Source organism: Aulostomus chinensis, chromosome 6, assembly GCF_037954235.1.
Source record: "Aulostomus chinensis isolate RoL2024-O1b breed Wild chromosome 6, RoL_Achi_v1.0, whole genome shotgun sequence".
Classification (NCBI taxonomy): domain Eukaryota; kingdom Metazoa; phylum Chordata; class Actinopteri; order Syngnathiformes; family Aulostomidae; genus Aulostomus; species Aulostomus chinensis.
In genome coordinates this window covers 23,848,801-23,867,962 of record NC_141325.1, presented here as the reverse complement: position 1 = coordinate 23,867,962, position 19,162 = coordinate 23,848,801, and the positions used below count along the sequence as shown (strand labels likewise).

The window sequence follows — 19,162 nt, the reverse complement described above, 5'->3', positions numbered from 1 at the left end:
TACAGACGTCACGCCTGCAGGAGTCCACTGACACCATTAATTCTTAAAAGAGGGGGAATTTTATTCTCGGTTCAGTTTACCTACAAGTGATGCTTGCAGTTTTAGCCTCTGCAGGTCTCTGATTGTCCTCTGTCAGCTACATCAGTTTTGAGTCTGCATGGTGAAAAAGCACAAAGACTCAGGAGAGAAGTTATTAACATGCGTTTGTAGGATATAAATGTTCAAGACAGAGAAGCTCACTGCATCATGGCCGATCCCAAAACAGCCTCAGCCTATAGCAGCTTAACTGCGGGCTAGCCTGAGCCAGGCCTAACTGTAGGCTTTATCAAAATTTTAAATTTATTGTCAGTGTCTTACCATTGTGGGATTTATACGTTTGAAGGATTTCGATTTCTGTTCTGGATGAGACGGGGAGCCGGTGCAAAGAAATCAATATAAATGTGAAATACTCTAGTTGTTCTTGTCAATATACACACAGCCGTATTTAGGACCAGCTGGAGTGCCTTCAGAGTTTTTTTAGGGCATCCTGATAGGAGAAGTGGAGCAGTCCAGTCTGGAAGTAACAAAAATGTGTGTTTCTGCGTCTTTGTGTGACAGGATGTGCCTCATTCAAACAATGTTAAGTAGATGAAAAAATGCATTTCCAATTTTATGGGTGAGTAAAATATAAAAGCGTATTGCATTCACTAGAGAAAAAAAAATCTGCTCTGTTTTTCTGAATTAAGAGTTAATTGGCTCATTTAGGCTAAAGCCATTGAGTCACTATCTCACTGGATAAAGGGTTTCAGAGATGTTCAGGGCCCACAACAAGGGCAGGTCATGCTAGGCCTGCAACCCTTAACGGATAAGCAGTATAGAAAATGGGAGGACGGATGGAAGGTCACGCTAGGTTTTTATGTCCTTTAGACTGGCACTGCCTGGTTTCCTCTGGTTTGCTGGTTCAGTCACAGAATCTCCCCCTCTGCTAAGTAACCACTTACTCTCTTGGGTTGAGAACCCCTGACCTTTTGGGACAACAATAGTAACTCACTGGAGGGTTTCTTCCATATCATACACAAGCTTGTTCTTGTTTATAGTATAATTAGAATGTTGCATGAAGGCTGAGTCATAACATTCTCCCCCTTGGACCAGAAAAAAAACCTGATCAATTTTGTAATTCATGGTTGAGTATAACTGGCTGTCTTGAACTTCCACCAAATTCTCCAAGCCAAACGGCCGCATTCATTTGTTCCAACCCTCTGATACCCATAAGTACATTTAGTTCCTTCCAAAGTTGTTAAACATACCAGTTGAAAAATAAAAAGTCTGTATTTGAACCAAAACTTCAATTTTTCCTTCAACCTAAGTGATTTTGCGTCCAACCAGACCTCAACCGCAACACTGACACCTCATCATTGTTCTGCAGTGATTTGTATGATAGTGCCAGGTTGATTACTGCTGTAGGAAAAAGACTTGTTTATTTTCTAACATCTTAGCTATGCATAGTTGTAATATGTCTTGGTTGTTTACTGCTTGTTCTGCTGCCCCCTGGTTGCTAAACAAAACCATCATACATGGTTAAAAATAAACTTTGTTGCACTGGTTTGGCCTTTGCAGTGAGAACAATGTGACATAGAGCCAAAAAAGGAGTTGGCACTTAAACGTTACATCAAACACTGACTCCACTTATAAATACTGCTTGTTCAGAGCTTTGCCGTCCAAGAGGCGAGGAATAACAACATGTGTTGTGACTGATCAGGTTTATGGTAGCACTGGCTTAGCTACAGAATAAGTCTAGCTGCCTTTGGTTAAAATGCAGTGATCTGATTTGGTAAAACCAAGAAGAAAAAAAAACAACCCACATGTGCAGCCCTGAGCTGTCCTCTGGTCTCTGCTGTCAGGCTGTTGTAGGTGTTGCTGGTTTGCTGTGAGGCTGCCATCTGATGATGCTCCAGCACTCAGGTGAGTCACAAGGCCTCAGCCATCTATCTGTGAGCCCACTCGCTGGCTCTGCTGCTCCGCTCATCCGCCAGCAGGCCCGTCACGAATCCTACCTGCTTGTTCACCATCACCCAACTGCTGATGTCGTACACATTCAATAGGCATGAATAGCAGAAATCAGCAGAATTTATTTCATTTATATTTGTAAAGAAGGAGGGATTTGAAAATTCATCTTTTTTTTTTTTACTGGTGCGCAGCTACCAGGTGACTCAGATTTCTCCTTTACAGTATGTCCAACAGTCATGAATGCAACAACAACAACAACAACAAAAGATAAGCCCATTTCAACTATCTCTTTTTGACCTTATTGTCACCTACTGTCTTACTGTTGTCGTTACCACGCTCCATTGTGTTCTTAATTCTTATGTTTCTTTGTGTTTCTTGTTCTTATGTGCCTTATCATTTTGTATTTTTGTTGTTGGCGTGTTCATTTTGTTCATTATTTCTCTTCATGGTAAAGCGTGTTCCTAACTTTGCTTCTTCTTCTTCTTGTGTTTATTATTGCCGTTATGTTTCGGCATTTTTACTTTTACCTTGTATTTCTTGTCCACGCGTGTGTTAAGGTTTAAGAAAAGCTCACCTGAAAGCCCCACATTTAAATCCTTAAAATGCCAACAAATCTTCCCTGTCATGAAAAAAAATTACAAGAATATTGTAATATTTTCCAGGATCAGCTTCCAAAGTACTTGTCATACAAACGCCTTTAAAAACCCAGCTCTTTTAAAAGGATGGGACCGGGTCTGTCGTACTTTTATAACTCCTACATGTCTCGTGTAAGAGTATTTCACGAAACAACTCATCACTAAAACCAGCTCTTAAACCTTTGAATCGTATTGGGTAGTGAAGAAGATTACTAAACCACTAAAATCCAAAACACAGAGAATCTCCACATGGCTGCTGCCTGCAATCTACCACATCATTGTGTCTATGCTTTAGAGGTCTTCAGAGGTACTGAGCTTTAACAAAAAAGGTATTCTCTTTATCATGATGTGATTTCAGTTCCAAGAATTCCTTTATGAACTCAATTCCACGAGTCAGTGCAGAAATACATTTATTCATGTGAGGATACAGTACTGTATGTTCACTTTAAATACACTCAGGTGGATTTTTTTCAGTGAATTAGCCAATTACTGAGCGTTAAGCGTGTGCCTGAAACGTGACATCACGCACAGCAACAGTCTTAACCCTGCCCCTTTCTTTTAGTTTAAGATTTCTCTGAAATTTGCTGAGTGAAAGTTCCTCACCACAGCTTTGTGAATGCCTATTAAGTGGACACTTTTAGTAATGAATGTTTTGGTGTCATTTCAAAGAACTCCTAGTGGTAAAATAAAGGTTTTGTGAATATGCGCCATGATTTTCACATTCATTTTGTGAAATAAGGAGTTCATTATAACTCTGCACATCCTTCATTCTACACTGTGAAACTCCAATATTCAACTGTGGAAACAACAAGGGAGGCACTGGCAGCAGTAATGATCTGTTTCACTTTGGATAGCTATGGTGTTTAGATGTTACTCTTTGAAATACCATAATGGGGTGCACATGATAAATTCAGATATTACACTTTACATAGTTTATATGTCATATTAATCAAGTTACTTTTCATTTTGATCTGCATACAAACGTCCGGAATTACCTTGTGCTCAATTTGTATGTCTTCTACTTCTTACGTTCTATTGTACATTTGCTCTTGCACCCAGATTTGCAATTTTAATGTAAGGATTTTTTTCCTCTTCTTTATTATTTCAATTTTTGTATCATTTAAATGGGAATCAATCTGAATGAATAAATCTCCTTGAATTCTGTTTTTACGACCATTTTATTTATTAATTTTCAGCACAGCATATACTATCAGCAGATATTGAGGTAGCAGCAGTCGTGCTATCTGAAGAAACAGCAAGATTGACAACAAAAAAGTGCTCTTAAACAGCATAACGACGGTAAAGGTAGGTGGAGGTTATATATTTTCTCCTTCCAGGCAATATCATTACTATCCAGAGTTGAAATTCAGTGAGGTATTTTGGTAAACATAGGCAGTAGTCCATAGTGAATATATTATAAAGTACATGAAATTAAATCAAATAAGACAAGGCCATAAATAGATTTACTCGATGTGGTCACTGATAACTGTGTAAAGGCCTTAATTGTAACTGCATAGGACACTAAAGTCAGAGATATCAGCTTGCTTCAGCTGGTCCATACTGCCACCAGCTGGCTTAAGAGTGCAACTACAACATGAACATGAATATCAACAAGTAAGCAGGCAGTCATGACATCCATCTATAAATATAGGCACAGTAACCCGGCGAGCTGCAAGGTCTTTTAGATTATCTAAACTCAAATTAAGATTTAATCTGGGTCATGTTTACAGCTCTATTAACCCAGCAGGCACTGACTGAAGATTAAGAGTGATGGCAGTACATTTGATCTATTTTCCTATAATCTTTGGTGCAAACTCCAAACTATCATACATTATATTATCCATACAGCTTTGATACAGACCCAGTTACATAACTATCCAGCATGTTGGATTAAGAAGGTGACAGTAACTATATATTCTTCCTATAAGGCAAAAATCTGTTAAATACAGGCAATGATCCTTAAATGTTTACAATTACAACTGAAACTATAAATTGTTGGATGTAAGAGGTTAAAAACTCCAACAACACATGCAGTCAACTGGATTTTGCATGAATGGACTGAGCACATTTTTATGCAAAATACCACAACAGTTCCCGGTTCAGCCTTCTCCATGATGTTGCTTAGTTATGTAAGGAAGTTCTTATTTTATCTCAGTACAAGGTGAAAAATAAAAAACAAAAAGGCCAATGCAAGAGTGTGATTAAACAATGATAAATAAGGCAAATCCGAAGCAAATGCAAGGCGGGCACTGAGAGACGTCCCCTTTCGACTGTCAGTCGATTTAATCAACACTAAATAACCACTTTTATCAATGAATCTATCAGTTGTTTATCTAATGTATCTCCTAGCTAAGTGTAGGTATCACACTGTGCTACTAAACGTTTATGATTATGGCCATATGATCGAATACTGAAAGATGTCCTCTCATTCAACTCTTGACATTTAAGTTGTCGTTTCTTTTGTTCTGTCGCAAAATTGCTTTGAGATTGAAAAAAAATGTCAACATGCTGAAATATAACCCTAAAAGAGATGGAAGAGAGAGGCCACGTTAACCCTCATTTAGGTAGATCTACTTCATATTCTCATGAGTGTGTGCGCGTGAAACGGAGCAGAAAAGGAAGGCAAACTTCCACTCGGTTAAATCACATTTAAATTGCTATTGAAAAAAGGGATCGTCCAGGAACCAGCATCCAAGCTTTAGAGTGCAGGTACTGGTATCATTCATGGATGCCCAGTCCTATTTCTAGCCCTCTTATTTTGTGTTTTTCTCCCAACACTCAGAAATAACTAATGTCAAAAGAGAGAAAAGCCTCCATTTGTCAAAGAAAGTAGCAGGTGTTTGACATTTTTTGCTTTACGATTGATTCTAATTACTGAAATGGATATAAAGATCAGTCACTGTTCTGTTGATCAACTATCACTGAAGTTGTCCTGTTATTTAAGCCGAACTGAAACCTGAGTAGTCAGTCAACAGAATTTTTTTGGCAACTATCCAGGGAGGAAGAAACAAAGATTGAACATCCACACACTGTTTTAAATGCTCCTAAAGCGAATATTTATGAAGCCTAGAACACAGAAAATAAAAACTTCATTTCCCTGTTGTACACCTAATAAAACAAACTCGGAGTAATTAAAAGTGTGTGGATATCCGTTCTTTTATCATGTGTTAATTTTATTCTAAAGAAAAATCCTGCACCAGCTGAACTTTTAATTCTGATGTTAGTTCACTACTTAACGATATTGGAAAGCAATTCTTTTATTTGTTGTAATTTTTTCAAGCAAAAATGCCAAATAATCTCCAGTCCCAGTTTCTCTAGTCTGAGGACTGGTTTAGGAGAACTGTTACCTTTTGTATCAGTTGTTTATTAAAAAATAATTAAGTTGACGTTAATTGGTAAGACAAATACCAGCTGTTTTGATTGCTGGTTTAGTTTTTCATGGAGTCCATGCTATTTTACGCTGGTCTACTAAGGACAACAGACTGTGGAACCAGCAGGTTTTTCAGCATTCTTCACTTCACTGATCCTAAAGGCTTCTTTCCTGATGAACAAGGCTAACTGGGCTACCCTCCACCCTGATGGCTGTATCTCCTTCGCTGCAGTATTTTGTTGTGGTACTTTCTGGCTCGGACACTCGTTCTGCACCTATAAAGCTCTTAGTGCACCAGCACGAGGCAGCTTTTATAGCCTTGAGAGAAATCCTGCCAAACATGCAGCAGTTTTGAAGGCTGAAACCCGTTAACAAGAACACGTCGGGCAAAAGTGCATCTGTTGTACTCCAGATCTTGGATTTCAAAAAGGTTACTCAGAGTCAGCAGGCTTCTGGAGTACACTGGCCGGACACCCAGCACCCGCAGACACAAGCCAACATAGACATCCTCCAGGGGGATCATCCGCACAAACCTGGTCGCCCAGGAGATCCTGGCAGCCAGGTCTAGAGAGAAGACATAGCCTGCTCCTGACACATAAGGGGGGAAGCTGTCCTCAGGGTACAGCTCCTCTGAGATCCACCACTTGTTGCTACTGTCCCTCCTGGGCCTCCCGTCGCTTATCACGGACCCAGTGATGTAACCCTGCCTGGGGGATTGGCTCAGCCATCCGAGGAGGTAGAAGACATTGACAAAGATGTCAGCGTCCACCTTCATGGCGTAGGAGGCGTTGGGGCAGTGCGTGGCCAGCCAGTTCATCATCATCATACTCTTGATTGTCAGATTCTTGTAACTGTCCATGAAGTTCATCTGGATGAGGTCTGCATGCCTCCTATTCTCCTCCTCCAGCTTGTTCTGGATGCTCCTATCCAGACCCCCCTTAGACAGTCCCAGGAAGAAGAGAGTCATGGTGTCCTGACCTGCTGCACCCCATGTTTTTCTAACAGCCTCCCTCGCTGAAACCTCCACAGGAGCAACGGGGACCATAAACACCAGGAAAGGGCTTCTGTCCTTACATGCAGCGGGCTGGTTGAGAATATACTTGTATGTGTCAGGGGAGAGGACTCTGTACTCCTCCACAGGAAGGGGGCTGGGCTTTGGAAATGGAGTAAAAGTGACTCTACTTACTAAGATGTGAGCAGAGAGGAGGATCACAGTTGAGACGACGAGGAGCTTGACTAACCTCCTGCAGAACGTTATCTTCATCGCCTTTAAGTCTCCTCTTCGCTCTTGTGTCCAGCTGAAAGTCCGACATGACACGGAGAAACGAGGAAGTCACGTGTTAGACAGCATACAGTAGACGCGACCAACGGGATGAACCAGGAAATGGAGAGAGCAGTGTGGTCAGGACGAGGAGGGGCGAAGGAAGATGAGGAGGTTCGAGGAGGGGCGAAGGAAGATAAGGGAGGGGGGGGGGGGGCGAAAGGGACGAATCCACGACCATACCAAGCACTTAAATAAAAAAATAAAAAAATGACGAGTGCAACATGTATTATTACTTCCATTTCGTCTTCAATGAAATTAAACTCCTTGATAATTTACTGAGGATGAACAGGTACGGAAGTAAAGGGGCCAGAGCATACGTTTTGCCAGGGTTGCAGAAAAAATACAATTTAAATTTGTGTGTGTGTGCGTGCGCGTGCGTGTGCGTGTGTGTGTGTGTGCGTACGTGTTTGAGGTAAAGGGTTGGGGAGGAGGGCAGCATCAACAAAAGCGGAGGGAGGAGCAGAGTTTGAAAAAAAAGAATTTTAGGTAAAAAATAAAAACAAAAGCTACAACATTGTGCTGGGGGGGGGGGGTGACTGAAGAGGTGCAAGGTGACCTGGGGCAGGTCAGGTCAGGTGAGAAAAGACTGAATTTTGAGAATTGCGTATGCACAAACACACACACACACACACACACACATACAGTATGTGTGTGTATATACATATATATATATATATATATATATGTCTGACCTGATCTAGTCTTTGCACCAGGACACTGAAGAGTCAGCTGACGTTTCCTTCATTTATTTATTTTTAGTTTAGAGAACCACAGGTTATCAGATTCGTTGGCCCTTAACTCACAGGGCCCCGAGCCAGACTATAGCACCATAATCTGCTCAGCTACCGAGGCAGCGTGGAGCACCTGAGGGATGAGGCTGTCCTATTTGGAGGACGTTTGGGGTTATTGACTCAGAGTCTGCAGTGTGGAATGAGGTGTATGTAAGTAGTTTTGAGCTTAGAAAGGCCTCTGTCTTGATTAAAATAGTCCCAGCCATATTGTCTGTCATTAATTGGGAGGCCTGTGTAACTGATGAGCATTTTTAAGGAGCGCATTTCTTGTGCCATAGTGCCTCCAAAATGTGGCACATCAGGTGGGTTGAACAAAACATGTCATTTATGATGTATATTTTTTTGGGTAAAATAATTAATTGGAATATGTGTCTACAGTGTAAAAAGAAAAGGTACCTTTGTTTGTCGGGACTATGACCCACCAAATAAAATGCCGCAACGTCTTCCTTTTAAACAAACTGTTTTATTGTAATACAGTTTACAGAGAAACACCTGTTGTTCACCCAGTAATAAACAAACAAAACAACCAAAACAAACTTAATTTACACAGGCATTCTTTAGAAGGTCAGTGGTTTAGTATCCTGCCGTAACAGGGGACGGGGAGGGTCGGGCTGGGGTTGAGGGGGGAGGGCTGAAACCAGTCACTAGTTCTCACATGTTGGCCCATCCAAACACTATTTTCATCAACATAAGCATAAAGGCCTTACTATCAACCGCAATTCAAATGGAGTTGGCCTTTTTTTTTGTTCTGAGCATCAAAATCATCTGTGTCACAACACATAAAATCTCTTGTTCCACATATAAGTACTGTATTCACATTTTGAAAAAAAGAAAAGAAAATTAATCACCGCATTTCATTATATACTGAATAATAGGTCCTGCCTTGGATTCATCTAACAAACAAATGAAACACATCAGCGTTTCTGTATTCTCTCTTCTTTTAGCTGTTTAAAACACAATACTGTGGCTGGAGCACGATGCCTTCAGGGGCTCACATAATGAGTGGAAAACATTGCCATCCACATGAACATGGGATGTAGCAGGTAAAAATATTTTTCCATACGATTTTTTTTCTCTTTTTAATTCCATCTCTATCACAACAGACGTTGGTTTGTGTTGAGGGACATGAGGAGACCCAGGGAGGATAAAGTGACACTGAGACGAGTTAGGTCGCACAAAGACAAGCAAACGGCAAGTTAGACGGAAATATCCGACATGTAAGCAGTGCCATCTGAGGGATATCCTTTGTCAAATGCTTCAATCAGATTTGTACATGTACAGTACGATTGAGGGGAATAGGATTTCAATGGGAATCCATTTGAATGATCACTGTATTAAAGGTTTTAGCCCCTAAATGAGACCACATTGTACTAAAAACATCCAGTCCTTTCAGTGAAAACCACAAACTAAATGTGGCTTGGGTGTGAAATAGGAAACCGTATGAATTACTGTACACAACATAATGCCCAAGCTGTACACATGCCTCCAGACAAATGCTGCAACACAACAGATCAGGATCCTAATCAGGTGTGACAGAGTTGTTTTTTGCTCTCTTTGGTGTGTGAACAGAACCTGTGTGGGCTTGACTCAAGTCCAGTTTGTAACATGCACATCAATTTCCGCACTGGCAGCATTTCCACAAGAGAGGGGGGACGGGGATGGAGGCGGATGTGTCAGCACAGGGGAGGAAGGAGGGTGTGTTGGTCTATGGGGTGTCAGCCGGGCTCTTGGCAGTGGCTTTGGTTGCTGCAGGATGGATGGGAAGGCGGGGTTGCATGAGGATCGAGATGGTTTATGGGGAGTCCAGACAGAATAGTAGCAGTGTTGTTGTTGATGGTGGGGGTGGTAACGGAGCATTTATGATCGTTTCCTCCTTCCCTCCAGGTTCCTGAAGTTGGACGGTCTAATCTTCATCTCCGCAAACTCGATCGAGTGCTCGTGGCCTTTCCAGTGGAACCAGTTGACACCCTGAGGAGAGGAGGTCAATCAGAAGAGTTGAGGTACAGATGTTGCAGGCCAATCAGAAGAATCTGGTCATTTCTTAGTGAGTCAGTATTGGCGAAAAGACTTTTGCAAACATATATGAACATAGGTACAATATAGTATCCACAAATTCATTTCGCAGTTGGAAAGCTGCAGTTTAGATGCATGTAAACTTAAAGAAAACAGATCAGTTTCACCATAAACCATTTGCTGTAGATCTTTTCTTCCAGACCTTCTAATATGACTTTTCACCAACTTTCTTGGTATTGGTCAAGTGATTTCTCACTTTGCTTTGTAATACTTGCTATGGTCATGAGATGTCCTCAGTCACTTATACATTGGAATAACTCACTATTGTTGCATCTATGACTTATCCTTTACTGATGGGAGGGTCAATATGAGAAAAGTATTTGTCGCTGAGAAGCTAAGTGATCGAGCCAGCGCCAGTGGTGCAGCGTTCAAGAGTTGGAGTTTGTTGTTGTTTTCAAAATTGGAAAATGAATGTCAGGAGTCAAAATCCCTGTCAGAGCCGATGACATAAATGACTGATTACCATTTCATTCCTATTAGACTCATCAAGTGTCATCCTAGAGTGTTTCATGATTCAGCTGAAACGATAATTGCTGCTTAGCCAAGTCTGTCCAAAGTGTGTGCTGATAATATTTAATTATGTCAAGAAAGAATGTTCAAATGTGGATGCATCACTTTGTCTTGAAATAACAATACTGTGTTGTGTGCACTTCTGCGAGGTGTGAACAGACAGAGCTTTATGGATCTACAGAAGTGATGGTGAGGTTTTGTAGGTTGACATTTATTTGAGTGGTCCAAGTGACGTTTTCCACTTCGATTTTTGGCTGTACACGACAGAGATTCAACCTATTGAAGAATTTTAGTTTAGAAATAAGCTATTATTTATAACATATGGTATCCATATCTAGCAGGTCATCTAACCCCGCCTAGAGGTTCGGACATCCCATCAATATCTCGATGAAGCGACGTTACCTTGCTGTGACTGTTATCTCCATAGCGTCCCATGAGGTTGACACGGTGGCAGTTTTTGTACCAGAAGGCGCCCTTATAGGACAGAGCACAGTTGGTGACGGCAATGTCGTTGTCATGGTCGTAGGTGGAGAACGGACGACCGTGGTGGTAGGTCATGGAGTCACCTTCAGCAACACGAAAGCAGAAATTATGCTGTTAGGAATAGTTACATTTTATGACTACGACATTAAAAATAAATAAAATCCATCCATCCATTGTCTTCCACTTATTCCTTCATTAAGGGTCGCGGGGGGGGGGGGGGAGAGCTGGAGCCTATCCCAGTGTCAATGGGCGAGAGGCAGGGTTCACCCTGGACAGGTCACCAGTCCATCACAGGGCCAACATAGAGAGACAAACAACCATTCACACTCACAGTCACTCCTACGGTCAATTTAGAGTATCAATCAGCCTAGTCCCCAATTGCATGTCTTTGGATGGTGGGAAGAAGCCAGAGTACCAGAGAGAACCCACACAGGTACAGGGAGAACATGCAGACTCCACACAGAAAGATCCCGTGGCTGAGCTGGGACTCGAACCCGGAACCTTCTTGCTGTGAGGCGACAGTGCCAACCACTGCACCACTGTGCAGCCCAAATTAATAAAATTAAAATTAAAAAAACACTGAAGGACAGCATTAATTGTAATGGGGTAATAATAATAATAATAACAATAATAATAACAACAACAATAACAATAATAAAAATAATGATTCTTTACCTGCTGTTCCACTGTATCCTCCCACGTGGACTTTGTAGCGTGTCCGAGGTTCAGAAACGGAGAACTTGTCGTACTGAGCATAGGCTGTTTCTCCTTTATCTCTCAGGTCCACTCGTAGTTCATACTGACCTCCAGCTGTGATCTTATGCAGGTTGGACAGACCTGAGAGTGAGATGAGAGGGTTTTTCTTTTTTTCCCCTTTTTCCTAAATCGTGAGGCACTAACCAGCACAATCAGTTAGGACGGCTGAGGTGACAATACTGAAAACTATAAAATAATTCTTTTAGAATTTTCATCATCTATTAATATATTTCAGTTTCAGCCTTTGTTTTGTTTTTTTCTCCATTTCAACTGGTAGGCTCAATGGTAGCAGACACAGAGGAGGACGGAGTAAATTCAGAGGGAGAAGGTGAGTGCAGTTTTGAGTTGATTGCAAAGGTCTGAATTATTATACATTCAGCAGGATGACCCAGCATTGTATGTATCAGACCTTAGACAGATTTGTTCAAAATATTTTCTCCTTGTGTCAAAGGCGTTTTTCTTAATTAAGCATTGTTATGTTTGCGGTTGTCATGTGCAGTTAAATGACACTGGTGCCATGTGAATGAACGGGTTGCAGTATATGCTTTTGCTTCGAAGTGAAAACCCTACAACATCCATAATGCACTGGGCTTCAAGGGTACTCATAATTGAAATGTGAGTATATATAAATGTTTGCTAGTAATTACCCAGCCAGAATTCATCATTCATGTCACCGAAGCCAGCTGTATAATTCTTCCAGTTGCGGAAAAACTCCAGTCTACCGCTCTGACGTCTAAGGAAAACCTGTAATGAAAGAAAAAAGGGAGACTGAATATTATACTTGACCTGCTGACATCTCTACTGTAAACTGGTAGAAAGTAAGAATATCTAATTTTCAACATTTCCATGTTGGGAATTGCTAGTAAAAAAAATAAAAATTATTTCCAAAGAAAGAGAATTTGTCCCCACAGATGAATCACTCACAAAAACTAGAAAATATATGAAGTAAATATGACACATTGGATTTATATTCTCTCTAATTAACTTGTTCTTAATTGATACAAAAGTGTAGTTGTCTAGCTAAGCCAGTAACTTACGATCCATCCACCACCATCAGTGCTCATGTCGCAGTAGACCTGGAGGGGCTGGCTCTCATCTCCACCCACATAGATGGTATACAGGTCAGACGTGGTCTCACCGTTCAGAAGGGCCTGGGAGCAGTCCTTTGGGAATCTGTACAACACACCAGCTACACACACACACACACACACACACACACACACACACACACACACACACACACACACACACACACACACACACACACACACACACACACACACAAACAGATGATACACTGGAATAGGTGGACCAGACTGATTCCATTGTATTTGAGAGTAATTGAGTTATCCACATCCACAGTGAGCTAATGAAACATGTAAACACACCCTCTGAGCTGCATTTAATACTTTTCAGATATCTTGCCAAAGACCAGCATTCATCCACTCACTGGTGGTGAAGACAGTGGTGATGACTCGGCTTCTCTTGGGACCAGCGATAGCCTGCAGCTTGACTGAGTACTCAGTGGAGGCGCTGAGCTGAGCCATGTTATAGGAGACAGCAGTGGGACTGAGAACCACCTCCTGAAGGAAGAAACATTCAGATGATTAATTTCCAAACACATTTTATGTTCTTACTCTAAATGCAAGAAATCCCTGGCTGTATGTTTCTGACCCCATTAACTCAACAACTTTCTATGCAATCTTTGCAAAACTTGACAAGTGCATTGCTGGTTCTTTGAGGAAGACCAAAAAAACAGTGTTGAGTTTGAGGGTTCGGGGTCTGAGATTACAGACTGAGATGACAGAGCTTTTGAAATGATGTAGAGGTAACAGAGGGTATCTTTGATGCAGTCTGTATGTATGATCAAAAGTAGTCAGAGATCAGAGAAGACACGATGAGAGACTGCACTGACTCACATGATAGAGGGAATGAGATCAAAGTCAGACATTTTCAGAGAGATGGCTGTACCTGGACCTGAATATGATTCCAGATAAGCACGTAAAATGTCCAGGTATTTAAAAAACCCTGTGCATTATATTTTGTGTAACCCGCTGTTGCATAGCAGCAGCTACAACATGAGGGAACATGCCTTGTGCATGTTCAAACAGTTTTGCATTAATTGTCAAAGTCATCACATTTTTAGCACAGGTAGTTTTACTTCAAGTCTGAAGGTCTTTGAGAGAACAGAAAAAATATCCATCCATCATTGTCTACTGGTTATTCCTTACTAGTAAGGGTCGCGGGGGGGCTGGAGCCTATCCCAGCATCTACGGGCGAGAGGCGGGGTTCACCCTGGACAGGTCACCAGTCCATCGCAGGGCCAACATACAGAGACGAACAACCATTCACCCTCACAGTCACACCTACGGTCAATTTAGAGTATCCAATCAGCCTAGTCCCCAATTGCATGTCTTTGGACGGTGGGAGGAAGCCGGAGTACCAGAGAGAACCCACGCAGGCACGGGGAGAACATGGAGACTCCACACAGAAAGATCCCGTGCCCGAGCCGGGACTCGAACCCGGAACCTTCTTGCTGAACCCTCAAACTCAACACTGTTTTTTTGGTCTTCCTCAAAGAACCAGCAATGCACTTGTCAAGTTTTGCAAAGATTGCAAGAAGGAGGCCACAGTGCTAATCACTGCACCACCGTTCAGCCCCAGAAAAAATATAACAGGCAAAAAAATTTTAATGAAATAATAAGTTTTCATTTACAATAACGCAAAAAAAATGTTTTTATTCGTAAAGTTATGTATTTTTAATTGAGATATCCAGTCAAACTAAGCATGCGTCACAGTTAAAAATGGGTGGGGGTGGGGCCTTGACAGTTGATGCAAATTTGGTGAAGTGAGAAAAAAACGAAACCAAAAAAGCCTTCCGAACAAGGCCGCGCCCACATTCGTTACACTAGCCACATACATAAACAGAAAAGATAATTTTCAGATTGAACAAAACCAGATAATGACTTCTCATTACCCCTGTAATAAGGGAGGTTTTCTTAATGTCACACAGCCTTACCAGATGTCATCCTACTTCAGTATCTGTCTGTGGAGCACTGGTGATTACTCACCCGGATGACGCCATCTGCAGACTCAAAGCTGAGGATGTATCCAGTGATGTCAGCACGAGGCGGCCTCCATGTCAGCATTCCCGTCTCTGTCTGGATGTTGCTGGCAGCCAGATCCTGAGGGGCGTCCACATCTGAACATACAACAGCGGTCAGAAGCTAGATATCTGAAACTCTTATCATTCGTGTATCCAGAGAAGGAGGAAACAAATACATCAACTCATCAGCGGAGAGTTGAGAGCTCACCGGTGGTAAACTCAGTGGTCGTGGCTGCGCTCTTGGCTAAGTCCCTCACAGCGTAGACCTTCACAGTATAACGTGTAGCTGGCGTCAGAGAGCTCATCTCAAACTCCACCACATTTCCTGACACACGTTCCATCACTGGAGCCACTGGGAGACAATGAGATATGGTGGTGTGAGAAGACACGGATATGAATAGCTTGTGGGAAACTGAATGATAGCTGGATTAAAAACAAACAAACAACATTTTAGGGATTTTGGAAAACTCAGGAAGTTTTTGCTTGTCTTTGCACAAGTTTATTTTTTCCTTGTAGTATTCAAAACAGTAGACATTTTCTTCATCTTGAGGTAGTAATAAAAAAAGGGACAATTTTCCTTTAACAAGTGTACTCTGCACTTTTACACCTTTCATCTGTGTGTTTTCAGTTTTTGGTAGTGTATCTGATAAGTTATCTTAACACGTGTTAAGTCAAAGAATTGTTCTTTTAAGTGTTGAGTGTCGCAGGGCTGCAGTGTCGCTTTGTAACACTACATGGTGCTGTTGCAATAGCATGATACATTGTTTCCTCCAATGACAAGTAGATTTCATGCATGATGTTTAATTAACATCCATCATCCATCGTCATCTTCCGCTTATTCCTACACATTAAGGGTCGCGGGGGGGCTGGAGCCTATCCCAGCGTCAACGGGCGAGAGGCGGGGCACACCCCGGACAGGTCGCCAGTCCATCGCAGGGCCAACACAGAGAGACGAACAACCATTCACACTCACATTCATACCTACGGTCAATTTAGAGTATTCAATCAGCCTAGTCCCCAATTGCATGTTTTTGGACTGTGGGAGGAAACCGGAGTACCCGGAGAGAACCCACGCAGACACGGGGAGAACATGCAAACTCCACACAGAAAGATCCCGTGCCCGAGCCGGGACACGAACCCGGAACCTTCTTGCTGTGAGGCCACAGTGCTAACCACTGCACCACCGTGCAGCCCAGTTTAATTAACATGATTTATTTTTTTTCTAAACTCTAGAGTTCAACATAGGAGCACATGTCCGCACATAATTACATACATGTTAGCCGTATGCTACGTACCTGAGTCTGCGCTGTAGGTGATGACATAGCCATCTACAGTGGCAATGGCAGGCTGCCAGAGGAGCAGAGCTTCAGTGTCCGTGATGTTGACAGCAGTCAGGCCGCGGGGTTTATCCAGAGCTGCAACGCACACATTTTTTTATATAACTATTTGTTATAAGAGGAGGTCAAACAGGATGACTCATGTGCTTTTAAATAAAATCTCCTCTTGGAACACTTTGGTTTTTGTTATTTTGTTAAGATCAGTGGATTCAATTTCATTGAATTATTATTATTATTATTATGTTGATGCATGAATTCAAACGACTGCGCATGTGTTTGATTGATCACTCTAATAAAAAAAAGTTGCAGAACTTTAACTTGACACAAATGGACCATAAGTATCTACAATCTAAGTGATTGCTGTGCTTTTACATTCAACATAAACAGTTCAAATTCATCTGTCAAAATGTTTTCTTTCGAAAATGCATTATGTGAGAAACGTCATTAAAAGTGCATTTATAGCATATTTTCCAACATTTTCCCCAATAGGATAGCATCACGTTCTTGGCTGTAAAATGGCAGGAAATCAACGATTGGTGCATTAATAGTTCTTGATGTGCTGGAGGAAAAATAATCCCTTTATTGTCTAAAATTCTGTGGGTTAAGGCATCTGACAAAAGATCAGTCTCTTCCTGAAGCATCCAACAGAGTAGAATAGGTTTTATCAGGTTATCCAATATAATTTAAAACTACACTGTTAATTAGAAAAAAACATCAGTTAAAGTGACATGCATGAAAGTGGTTTCAGGAAATTTTGCAATGGTTGTGACTGAGTGTTGGATAGAAGTTTTATGCATGTGCACGTGTGTGTGCATGTGTATGTGTGTGTGTGTGTGTGTGTGTGTGTGTGTGTACGTGTACAAACATGTAAAGCCAGGCTAGGCTGAGTGATGTGTGTGTAACAGTCCTACGTGATGTACCTGTAGTGACGCTGTCTGACCCAGGCTCACTCTCCCTTTGACCTTTGAGAGCCACAACAGTAACCTGGTAGGTGACGCCAGGTGTAAGGTTGGGCAGCACAGTCTGAGACTCAGAGCCGTCCACCGTCAACGTCTTAGCATATCCTACAAGTCCAAAGAGGGACATTTTAATACATGCAGCTGAGATACATTCATTGTTTCATTGTTTCCTGGGCAGAGGTCACCAGATCATAAAACCCCCCAATTTAGGTTTACAGACAAAAAGCAAAAAGCTATTTGTTAGTACTTTTGACATGTAAAGTCTTGGATATCTGACGGTAACAAATATGTCAAACTTTGCTTCCTCTCCGTAAAACTAGGGAGGGACAAAAAAATCCAATGGAGTGTAAGACCACATTTGTACTAAAGAGCGTTTCATGAATGGGGCCCCAATGTGATAGTTGATATTAATGCCTTTTACTGTAACATAGAACCCTTTTTTTAATCACAATTTATGTTTTATCATAAATGGAAAATATACTTTGACTTGGAAAAATTATAATATCATCAGAACTGACCACTGCTTCTTTATTTTTAAATTTCAGCAAGAATGAAAATTCAAATGGCGAAATGTTTTGATTGATTGGACCTTATTGAATGCAATAATGGTATTCTTCCACATGGGGGCAGAATTAACTCACTGATTGAACAGAAAAAAACTAGAGCAAAGTGGATTTTCAATTCATGATGTCATTAATAATCTGATATACATAGCAATGCTGATTGACTTGGTTGCACAGTAAAATATGATAATTGCATCACTGAATCATTTGCTTGATAATATTTAGTGATGGAATGAACCTTCAAGTAAAAGGAGGGCTATGTTGTAAATGACAGTTTACTTTGTTCCATCTTAGGTCAACTTTGTGGGTTCTCTTCAGCAACATGGTTGGAAAAAGAGGTAAGATCATACATCTGGTAATATCTGAGTATGAGTCACCCACAAGGACACTAACCTCCATGAGCAGGCACATAAGTGACCCTGTAGCTGTCCACCCGAGCTCTAGGAACCACCCAGTGAACAGTGGCAGACGAGTCGGTCACATCAGAAAAGCGGATTCCCTTGGGTGAGCCCATATCTGGCAGAGAAAGCAGCATGTAGGGCCAAAAACGGAAAAAAAAAACAAAAGGTTGAGTCAATGTATGTGCAGCTTTCTTAGACTGTGCAGGACTGGAAAACAGGAGGTACAACGCGTGCCAGTGCATATTTATTTACGCATGGAATCAAGAACTGCGCTGCATGTTCTCCATATCATTCAGCAGCGCACACGAAAAGACACTCTTACAGCAGACAATCAAATCCACCACTGAAAGGCACTTGTTTGAAAGGAAAGAGAAGTAGAGTGAGTATGTGTGTGTGTGTGTGTGTGTTTTTGGAAAAAGCAAGGTAGACAGACAAAGGGGACCAGGGGAGGCCCACGCTCACAGAGAGCACTTCCCAGACACAGCTAGCCACAATATCTTGCGTGACAGACCTGAGGAGATTAACTTGCCCCCATTTCATGGAGATACAAAAGTGAAACATGCGCCACGCAACCCAAGAGTAAAGCCTTACCCCCAGGGAGCACAGGGGACACAGCCATAGACAGCAGTTGTATATGACACAGACAAGTGCCCCACCTCCTCCCCTCTTTGGGGAGAGAGATATAGGGCCAGGCGGTCTAAGACGACATTTGTAGGACAACCAAATAGAGACAAGATCACGAAAGGAGCAAACTAAAGAGCAGAGGAAATGTCCTGAGTGGGGGTCAACTTCATTCATGCATTCTTGAAGTGTTCCTTCACCCAAAAAGTTTATTTTGCCCCTCAAGTACTCACAAATAGGTGCCTTG

The 19,162-nt window shown here is 41.7% G+C and overlaps 2 protein-coding genes across 6 annotated transcripts in view; both read right to left on the bottom strand.

Annotated features, from left to right (window-relative positions):
• Positions 1–3,500: 3,500 nt before the first annotated feature.
• On the bottom strand, positions 3,501–7,380 carry b3galt8 (beta-1,3-galactosyltransferase 8). The gene is made up of 2 exons (XM_086205449.1): positions 7,233–7,380; positions 3,501–7,144 (listed from the first exon to the last, which is right to left on the bottom strand). Exons 1-2 carry the CDS (start codon positions 7,302–7,304, stop codon positions 6,278–6,280), a joined length of 939 nt encoding a protein of 312 aa, XP_086061575.1. The 5' UTR covers positions 7,305–7,380; the 3' UTR covers positions 3,501–6,277.
• A 1,176-nt stretch (positions 7,381–8,556) lies between these two features.
• tncb (tenascin Cb) overlaps positions 8,557–19,162 on the bottom strand; it is a 105,321-nt gene continuing 94,715 nt past the window's right edge. For all 5 annotated transcript variants that reach the window (XM_086207099.1, XM_086207102.1, XM_086207098.1 and 2 more), the window contains 11 exons: positions 18,287–18,409; positions 17,292–17,435; positions 16,330–16,449; positions 15,243–15,386; positions 15,000–15,130; positions 13,379–13,511; positions 12,966–13,117; positions 12,576–12,672; positions 11,848–12,009; positions 11,092–11,255; positions 8,557–10,074 (listed from right to left, as the gene is read on the bottom strand). In XM_086207099.1, the coding sequence (XP_086063225.1) occupies positions 9,964–10,074; positions 11,092–11,255; positions 11,848–12,009; positions 12,576–12,672; positions 12,966–13,117; positions 13,379–13,511; positions 15,000–15,130; positions 15,243–15,386; positions 16,330–16,449; positions 17,292–17,435; positions 18,287–18,409 (1,481 nt within the window). In that variant the 3' untranslated portion in view covers positions 8,557–9,963. The remainder of the gene's footprint in view (positions 10,075–11,091; positions 11,256–11,847; positions 12,010–12,575; positions 12,673–12,965; positions 13,118–13,378; positions 13,512–14,999; positions 15,131–15,242; positions 15,387–16,329; positions 16,450–17,291; positions 17,436–18,286; positions 18,410–19,162) is intronic.

Excerpts from the sequence above, each read along its gene's own strand:
- b3galt8 (XM_086205449.1), bottom strand. The coding sequence starts at position 7,304 with ATGTCGGACTTTCAGCTGGACACAAGAGCGAAGAGGAGACTTAAAGGC. Across the intron at positions 7,145-7,232 it reads AAGATAACGTTCTGCAGGAG|CCCAGCCCCCTTCCTGTGGA; the intron begins GTTAGTCAAGCT and ends CCATTTCCAAAG.